General features: G+C 41.2%; 1 protein-coding gene across 1 annotated transcript; it reads left to right on the top strand.

Moving 5' to 3' along the window:
- The first annotated feature begins 1,057 nt into the window (after window positions 1-1,057).
- Window positions 1,058-10,006, top strand: ANKRD40 (ankyrin repeat domain 40). Its single transcript, XM_066565775.1, has 5 exons — window positions 1,058-1,272; window positions 3,803-3,951; window positions 4,944-5,420; window positions 6,241-6,422; window positions 7,659-10,006. The coding sequence occupies exons 1-5, from the start codon at window positions 1,121-1,123 to the stop codon at window positions 7,797-7,799; spliced, it is 1,101 nt and encodes a 366-aa protein (XP_066421872.1). The 5' UTR covers window positions 1,058-1,120; the 3' UTR covers window positions 7,800-10,006.
- The last annotated feature ends 90 nt before the right edge of the window (window positions 10,007-10,096 follow it).

The following is a 10,096-nucleotide window of genomic DNA, read 5'->3' as shown; positions in this document are numbered from 1 at the left end:
TTTCTTTGTAATGTTCTGATTGCATTGAGGAAGCAAACAGGTACACTGGAGACCAGCTACTCAGAATTCCTTGGCATGCTTCCACGGCTGCACAGAGCAACCTGGAATACAAAAGTCTGAGTGAAGTTTGAAATTATTATTTTGACTTTTCATAGTGGTAAAGTTTTTACTGACCGCTCTGTAACTTGGATTAGGACAAATCCATGATGACAAAAAACAGCTTTTCAAACCAAACCATGAAAATGGCAGGAATAACCTGTAATCTTTCCAGTTGCTTTGCAGACAGATAGTGATCTTTATTTTACTTACGTTTTTTAGGGATTCTTTGGCTGCTGAGAATGCACAAAGAAGATAAGAGTTTCCTCTGCAGGACAAGAGTGTGCCCCATCTCTGGAAGTGTTCGAGGCCAGGCTGGATAGGGCTTGGAGCAACCTGGTCTAGTGGAAGTTGTCCCTGCCCATGGCAGGAGGTTGGAATGGGATGAGTGTTATGTTCCTTCCCAACCCAAATCATCATAATCTTAAAAATCTCTTCAGTACCTCCTCATGCAGTTACCAGGCAAATCCAGTTTTTCTGAATCCCTCTATTTAGCCTCTTTAGCAGAAGGTTTTTGCACAACAGTGGTTATAATAAAGTTCTTCTTTCCTTGAGTAAAACCACTGTATAAAATTAATCTTAATTAAATTACCACAGACACTCAGTGAGCTAGAAATATGGCCCACCTCTAGAAGTGTCCAATACCAGGCTGGATGGGGCCTCTAAATAACCAGGTGTAGTGAAAAGTGTCCCTGCCCGTGGAAGGGGGGTGGGGGGGTGGAACGAGATGATCTTAAGGTCCCTCCCAACACTTAATACTCGATGATTCCATAATTCACTCTATGATAAATCGAGAGCCCGCAAAAACAATCAGCAGAGCAAGAGACAGCACATAACGATGCATTTGTATGTCATTTAAACAACATTTACCCGGGACTGCCCCGTCTGGCCCGTCCCCGGGCAGCGGCCGCGCCGCGGAACCGGCTGTCGGGGCCGGGTTGTCACCGGCAATAGTGTCCCCCGCGCCGGAGCACGGCGGGGGTAGCGGCGGAGGCGCGGCGCGGCCGCGGGAGTGCGGCAGGCGATGCGGGAGGCGGGCGGCGGCTGCGGGGAGATGGCGGAGCGGGAGCGGCAGGAGCGGCTAAGGGAGGCGGCGGCGCTCGGCGACGCGGAGGAGGTGCGGCGGCTCGTGGAGCTGGGGGTCGGCCTCAACTCCCAGAACGAAGTCAACGGATGGTAAGGGCGCCCCCCCGAACCCAGTCTCTCGGGGAGCTCGGCCCGGGCGGTCCCGTGCTGAGGCTGCTGTCGATTCGCTCCGCACGTGAAAGGCGAGGCGGGCTGAATTGAGGAGGAAGGAAAAGGTCGATCCGCCTCCGAATACTCTGCTATGGAGCTGTCCCTATTCCAGAGAGGATAACCAGGGTCACAAACACGCGTCCCCACTCCACCTCCTGCCCTGTCTGCCCCTTCTCCAGGTCATTGTGGACTTACTTTGTAGTGTTGGTTTTGATTTCTTTTTCCCCAGCCTGAGACGGTGTGGTCTGTCAGAACACAAACCTCAGCTTTACATGATCTTGCCTAAGCAGAAATATTTATTATTAACTCAAGTTTGAAAATTACTTTCTCTTTCAAGCAGGGAACTTGTTCCAGCGATGTATACAAACACTTGGGGATTTGGCATGTCGTTTAGATCCACCTGAGGACATTAAAGAGAAGGCTGCTCTGTAATACACACTTGTACAAGTAACACTGTAGACATAAACACACGCATAATTTTATTTGAAGGAAGATTTTAGAGGGAATGCTTAGCATTTTTGGAAACTGTTTTCTGCAGGCTCAATTCAGCCTGTATTTACTGTGTTGTTTCATGCTTGAAAATATAAAAAAAAGGGGAAACAACTTTTTACACGGACAGATAGTTATAAGACAAGGGGAACAGTTTTAAATTAAAAGAAGAGAGACTTAGATTATATGTAAGGAAGAAATTCTTCCCTGTGAGTGTGGGGAAGCCCTGGCACAGGTTGCCCAGAGAAACTGGCTGCTCCTGTCCTTGAAATGTTCAAGGCTGGGTTGGACAGGGCTTGGAGCAACCTGGGAGAGTGGAAAGTGTCCCTGCCTCTGCAGGGGATGGAATGAGATGAACTTTAAGGTCCCTTACAACTCAAACCATTCTAGGATTCTATGACATTATAATTAAAAATAGGAAAAACAAAATTAGGAAAGGAGCAAGACTTTTAAAGATGAAAGTTCAATCAGCAGTTTTGAGAAGCATGGAACACTTAACAACTTGAACTTTAAACTGTGATTAAAATTAAAGCTTGTAAAAATATAAAGTAACTGATTCAAAGGATGCTGAATTATCTTAGTGAGTGAGATAAAAACCAGCCTGTCATCAGAATGAGTTTGTGTCTAAAACTGGAATTGATGAAATAAGTCTTGTAATAAAATTAATTATTTTTAAAAATAATGATCTGGTAGTTTTTAACCATGGCAATAAATGGATCCTCATTATTGTTTAAGTTTGTACAATTAAAATTTTTGCAGTGAGCTTCTTAGTATGTATGATTCGTAGAGGTGCTGAGTACTTATATTTTGGTGAGTACCAAGTCCGTGGGTAGATGGTTCCTCTCTGCACAGGCCATATGGAATGGCCAGGATGAATCCCAAAATGAGGCTGTGCTGTTGAGCTTTACATATCTTCTCTAAAAACTAAACCACCAAATTTTGTTCTCAATGCAAATACCGCCCTGTCTGACTTTGCAGTCTCTTTCTGTAAAAAACCCTACCAAACCAAACCAAACCACCCAAAGTTGAAAAAGCTTTTTGAAAACTTTCCACTGAAAGGTTTTTCCCTTCTAAGTTTATTTATCTCTGCTTTATTTTATGTAATTCTTAAAAAATAAATAAGCAAACTTGGAGAAGGGTTGAGCATATTCATTTTCCTGAAGAATTTCCTTCAGCTGGAGCTAGAGAATTAAAATATAAAAGCTAGAGAAGGGTCAAATATCACTAGAACATGGGGTAGGAAAGTATGGTACAACTCTATAGCAAGTTAATGTGTGAGTCTTTAAGTACTTAATACATACATTAAATAAGATCTGAGCACTAAGCAGCTTTTATGTTTCCTTAATACGTTTCTCTAGTCAGAAACTGCAAACAATAATTTGAAAATGAAGAAAAGGGATTAGTTCTGTGCATCACTTACAGATTGCAGAAAATTAGTTGTCTGCAGATCTAAGCAAAGTAATTGCTGATACAGCAAATGGCAACTGGGCAAAGAACTGTTCTTAGAAATAATGCTTACAGTATTTTAAATGAAATTTACTTGCCAGAAAGTGCAAGTAGTCATGCTGGCAGCATTAATTAAAGAGTACATATCCTAGGGAGATACCAGTAATAGATCACATATACACAAACACAAGTATTCTAAGTACAGCTGATTCTTTCAAAGATTAAAATATCATACACAAACCTTACTTTCATACGTATTTTTCCAGTAGCCTAAAGACCGTACCCTAAGAAATGATAAATTGAAAGGATCCTGACATTTGAAAATACTATTGCAGTAAAGAGCATTGGAGCAAAGAGAAAATGGCATCAGCAGGTGCCATTGCAGACTCCCAGTCCAGGGCAAATTTCTAGTGAAGTTAGCAACTCAAACCTATTTTACATGTACGTAGAGTGTTCTTATAGGCAGCAAGAATGAGTGGAAACAAATCTGCCATAACTCAGGATTTGACACAGTGTTTGTGTTTTCCATGTGCAGGACTTGTTTGCACTGGGCCTGCAAACGGAACCATGTGGCAGTCGTGGCTTATCTGCTGCGTGCTGGGGCTGACAAGGACATCCTGACAAAGAAAGGGGAGAGGCCAGCCCAGTTAACATCCAAGAGAGAGATCAGGAAGATGTTGGGAGGTAACTTACAGTGACTGTGCCATATGATCATCAAAGATTGGCAAAAAGAACATGTGTACTCCAATCTTTGCCAATTTGAACATGTGTACTCCAATCTTTGTTTTGCATGTGAAGGTATTGTGTTTGGATTTTAGTATTTGGACTTGCTTTCTAGGGTGTTTATATGATAAGAAAACAAAGTTTTAAGTAAAGGAGATTACCAATAAATTCCATACTCAGCTAGCCAAACTTTTTTCAAAACACTGGAAATTTAGAAAAACTATATTTTCAGGAATGCTGTGTGCCAGGTGGATGCAGTTTCCAGTTTTCAGAAGGACAGCAGGAGAAAAATATCTGTAGGAAGGTCTTCTATGAGCAACACCTGATTTCCCTCATGTCCTGTGTTGGATAAATTGAAAATTAGCATCCCAGATAAATGGCTCATTAAAAGACATCAGTAGAGCATCTCTATCATGCTTTGTAACTGCTGGAATAGAGCAGGCTTTGCTGCTGGAGGTGATAAGTAATTTGAAATGCGGCTGATTAACAACGTCTTGTCTCTCCTGTGTACTCCCGTGTCTGGTTTTGTTTTCACTGTTGTCTCTTCCAGCTGTTGAATGGGTAGTCCTGCAGCTCTCCCAGTACTGCATGTTCCCTTTATACTCTACCTTAATATCAAACAACATATGACCCTTTGTTTTTCGTTGCCTGCAACATTATGAAGATGACAGCATTATTCCCCCAGAGACCATGTTACAATATTCTGTACAGATTAAAACAAGCCAAAACAGAAGTACTGCAGCATTTAGAAGGAATTAGCACCCCCAGAATTATTAGACTCAGACTCAGCTTTTATGTCTGTATGGCAACACCTGAGCATTCTGTTTATTGTGTGAAAAAAAGACATGGTGCTTCCTGATGCATCTTTAACCTGTGATGCTTTTAACACTGCATTCCCAAAAAAAAGAAACCCAAAATCAGTCTTGGAGAATGTTGTTTGGTTTGTTTTACAGTGGAAGATGAACTTCCAGACTTAGAGCAAGATTCAGATCTGCCAATCATCCCCAATTACCTGGCTAACCCACCTTTCCCATATGTTTACAACACCTTGAGTACCAGCATTCCAGATCCTCCCCTGAATGGGAATCTCTCACACTTGGAACCACAAGACACCAACCCTCCATCTGTACCCGACTCGGACACCTGTGGACGAGCACGAGCACTCTTGCAGCCTGGGAACGCTGCTCCTGAGGCTCCTTCCAACAGGGACATCCCACCCCTGCCTCAAGGGTCTGCTGGGCCATCACACCCAAATCCTGTCCTCCAGAGAGCTCCTGTTTACCAGGGGTCAGTGTCTTGGGGCAGAAGTCCCTCTTTGCCAGCAGGATCCAACCAGTCCCTACCCCAGCAAGGGAACAGCTCCTGCATGGGACCTGTGCCAGCCTTTCAGCCTGTTTTCTTCACAGGAGCTTTTCCACTCAACATGCAAGGTAATACCAAAAATCTCTTCTGGCTTTGTGTTGATCTTCTGACACTTGGGCAGTGCAGACTAATCATGTGTTTCCAGAGACTTTCAGATTGCCATGCTTAGGCATTTAGGAAACATTTGAAGGGAACGAAGTAGGGAGATATGCTGTTTCTGCTAGAACTGTTATTAAAGTATTCATATAAAATTTGCTGTCTCAATTGCTACAAAAGCATACAGACACCAGGGTAATCTAATTCTCTAAATAGCATAGTCCAAGCTGCAAATACAGATCATGAGCAAGAAGCTAGTGAACTCAAGAGAACTTCACATGGCTCAGTTTGCACTGACCTGTTCTAGGATCTGCCTGTTCTGCAGGGAAACTTTGCCTACCCAGAGAGGGAAACCTGGAATTCCAGTTACTGTTAATAATTTTGTTCTTCAAGTAAAAGGCATTCTGATACCATGGGGTAGCAAAGCAAAGTGAACTGAGAGCAAGAAATACCAATAAAAGCAATCTTGGATTGCTCAGGAAATTGATAACCAGTACAAGCTGCTGTTAAATCAGCTTAAATCAATTAAAGAGTATTCATGCAATGGTTCAGACATGCACACATATATTGCATTAGATTTTGCTAAGATTTTTTCATATAGTTTGATGAAAATCAATCTAATTAAAACTGTGGTCATACAATTCCAGGTTTTGGTTTCTGAGTATTCATGTATTCTTACCAGTGACACAAATTACATTAATGAACATAGAAATACCTGGAGGTTGTTATAGAGACATTGTTTCTAATTTCTTTATACCTCTACCTATTAATGTGACTTTTTATTTCTAATAGAACTGGTGCTTAAAGTGAGAATACAAACCCCTAATCTTAGAGAAAATGACTTCATTGAAATTGAACTGGACAGACAAGAACTGACATACAAGGAGCTGCTCCGAGTGAGTTGCCATGAGCTGGGTGTGAACCCTGAGCATGTCCAGAAGATCAGAAAATTACCAAATACAATGTTAAGAAAGGTAAGAGCTCTACCTTTTGAAGTGCAGCAACTTAGAAAAGAGATTTTTAGGTTACTGGTATAAAGGAATAATTTGTTAGTCACCTGCATAGGCCCATGTTGGAAAAAAAAAACCAACCAAAAATGAAAAGTCTCTGCTCAACTTGCAAAACTCAGCACTTGTTAGGGATTTCTTCAGTAAAACGGTTCTCAAATTTCTTGATCACCTCCTTTCATAACCATTTGGTGCTGGACCCAATTAATACCCGATTCTATGCCTCTGTTGTAAAATTCAGTATAACACAACACCACTGTGAGCTGCCAACAGCATTTTAAAGGCCTGCAGAGCTCAACTAAGCTCTGTGAGTTCAGCAAGGCCTGGCTGCAGTCCTTGCACAGAGGTGTTTTTCAGGGTTACTCTGAACATAACTGTCCTTCCTTTAGTAACATTTACCCTGTCGCCAACAGAGAAGGGACCTGTTGACCTGTTTTACCAACTCACCACGGACCTTTCTTTCACTCTCAAATCTTTATAGAGTATTGTTGGCATCACTCATTGGGCAAATCTGATTAGGAATAGATTAACAGACTTCACTCTGCTGCATCTTCACTGACTATAGGATGTCTTAATCTGTGTTAGTCAAAAAGTGGAGAAAAAAAATACATAAGCAATTCTGTCACTTTCCAACTTTAGTTATTGTTGAAGGAACTTTTTATTTTCATCTCTAATCACTTCAGGCTCTCTGGTAGCACTTCAGGACCCCTGTTCCTGCAGTGACACAAACCTGACTCTGTGTACTGCTGTTGGCAGCAGAGAACTGCTGCAGGGGCTCAGAGCTGGCCTTGCTGGGTAGCCCTGAAGAAAGCCATGCAGGCCATGAAGGCCCACATGCAGGACCTCCTTGGGTAGATGCAAGCATCAATTCATCAGCTTGCTAATTCATGCTAAGAATTAGCAAGGAGAAAAAAAAAAGGATTTGGGTGCCATGCAGTAGATCTTGCAAGTGTAATCCTACTCATCACTTGCACTCACTGTCTGTGTTGCATTCCTTCTAAAAATAGACTTAAGGGAATAGTTGAATATGATCCCAGAGTAAATACAAGATGCAACAGGATATTTGCTTTCCAGTTCACTGTAAAGAACTGTCATAGTTACAAATAAATACATACCTTGTGTTAGTGTGAGCTTAATATTTTAACTTACCTCTGCAAAATTAAAAGACACTATCACCTAACTCCTTATTGTATTTGTTTAAAGGACAAGGACGTTGCAAGGCTACAGGATTTCCAAGAACTGGAGCTTGTTCTAACAGTAAGCGACAAAAACTCACTTTTCAGAGTCCCAACACTTTCTGAACAGAGTGGGTATAACAAGAAGGCATCAGAACTTACGTACTAATTAAGGAATAAAACAAAGTATTTTTATCTTTTGTTTTACAATTATGTTTGAAAAACAGTACCTATAAGGGCTAATGATGTGAAAAAAATCTATTTTGTTAACTGTGAAATAAACTGAAGTGGTTATGTACATTTAAAGCTCCTAGTTAATCTAAGAACAGTGAGTCTGGTATAAAAGTAGCTCAATGCACAGGAAGTATTGGTAGAACTATCTGTTAATGTAACACTTCCTTACCAAAAGATAATTAAATACTGCAGAGTTAGCAGCTCTCAGGGAAAGGCTTACCTTAAGCTGTTCTAATAATTTGTTTGCTATAAAATAGCAGAGGTACTCAAGCTAAAGAACCTGCCATGAAGCTGATTTAATATTTCTACTGAGTCCATTACCATCAATATTCTCTTTTTAGATCATGTTTATTAAGTCCTATCTTACTTAGAGGGAAAAAAACCAGAAGGGTTTACATCTGTGGAAGCACAAAACTATGTCAAGTTTAAATTCTAGCAAGTGACTTATAGTGATTTCTTAATCCCTGTTTACACTTTTCCCTATTTCTCAGGTTGAAAATAAAAGTGACAGTAATTGTCCAAATAATAAATATGCTCTCAACCAAAATACCTTTTAGGGAACGTATTCCCTGTTGTCTGTTAATATATACATGAGCAATTGACGTGTAATGACATGTGCAATTAAATATACTATTTTTGTTACTGTACTGACATTTCTTCAATGCTGATTTTATTTCCCCTTTTAAAAGCACATACAATGTAATTTTATTTTCCTTTGACCTCTACATTCCTGAGAAAAATTGCATCTTGAACCTATAAAGTTACCTGTGTAAAAACAAACTAGTGAAGTACCCAGGGTTTTCTGGGCTGATAGCCAAACTTGATGTTCCTATGCAATGTATTTTCTTTTTTTCACTGTGACTTGTGTTTAGCCATGCAGTTTACTGAAAAGAAAATCACAGTTACTTAAAATTCAGACTTTGACTACTTTCTGTGAAAATCTTGAATAAAGAAATTGAAAAGTATTTAAGAGCTGAATTTTATCTGATTTTTTTAGGATTTTAGTATTTAGTCACTTGGTATTGAGGAAGAGTTCTACTCTGCTAGGCCACATGAAAAGCAAGTGCTATGGATTAGATGAATAAGCTAAAGTATGAGATATAACAAGCAAATAGAATGTACCAAACTGGTCTGAGTTTTCCTGTTTCTTCACCTTCCCCCCAATTTCTTTGGAAACTACAGCTGCCAAAGGAATTTATCTTTTGTCTTCTCTCGGAGTTCAGAGTCTGAGAAGGCTGTGCAGTGTCCACGCAGCTGCTGGGGCAGTCCTGGGCTGGGGACCAAGCCCAGCCTCCCCCTGTCCTGGGGGCTGCGGCAGGTAAGAGTCAGCAGCTGCCTGTGTCACCGCCAGTCCAGTGGGAACTGTCCCCAGAGCGCCCCCCAAGGCTCGCTGCTCTCAGCCCGCGGGAGCGCTTGGAGCACAGGAACTGAGCACACCAGAGGGAGCTCCCAACCTGCCGTCAGGCACCAGGCCGGGGCTCAGCTGCCAGCACAGATCCCTGCTAACACCTGAATTCTCTTTGTGCCCAGTCACCACACTGAAGCTCAGTCTCCCCAGGTGAATACAGAAGGTTTTATCAGACTGAAAAAGCCTCTTCTGCAAAGTGCCAGAGGACAAACATAGTCCCAGTCATTGACAATATCTGTTTTTATACCAGATTGTTGGTGGAATATTAAGTTCTCTGTAATGGAATAATAAAATTGTCATTCCTCATGTCACTCTGGCTGCTGCCTTCTCCCCAGCACAGGATGGTTCAGGCATTGGCTGAATCCAGGAGGACTCAGGGTTAACCAGTAAGACCCCCCCTTAAAGAAAAGCTCATCTCTTGGACAGCAAACTTGCACTTGTGCTGTTCCCTATATATGCATTCCCAGGAATATTTTTATACCTTGTGCAGTTTATACCAGGAAGATACTATTAACACTCGCCAATCTCATCAGTGTATAACCATTACATTCTGTGTGTGATAAATAATTCATTACTTTGTGCTCTGAAATATGAAATGTTAATGTCTAATAAATGCTTGGCGGCAGATTTGGGTTTCTATTTAAGACGTATAATTTGTAAGATTTAAAAAATTATTATTTTTGTCTTCTGAAAATTTTTCTGCACTTTCCTTCTGGTAAAACATAGGAACTTTTTCTTGCTGGGTGGTTTTCTGGAGTGTTTACTGTAAGACACAAACAACTAAAGCAAAAGAGGTTCTAGCAGATTCTAGCAGCAAATGCTGT

Source organism: Molothrus aeneus, chromosome 25, assembly GCF_037042795.1.
Source record: "Molothrus aeneus isolate 106 chromosome 25, BPBGC_Maene_1.0, whole genome shotgun sequence".
Classification (NCBI taxonomy): Eukaryota; Metazoa; Chordata; class Aves; order Passeriformes; family Icteridae; genus Molothrus; species Molothrus aeneus.
Note: the sequence above shows the minus strand (reverse complement) of the source record. Positions and strands in the feature narration are given on the sequence as shown.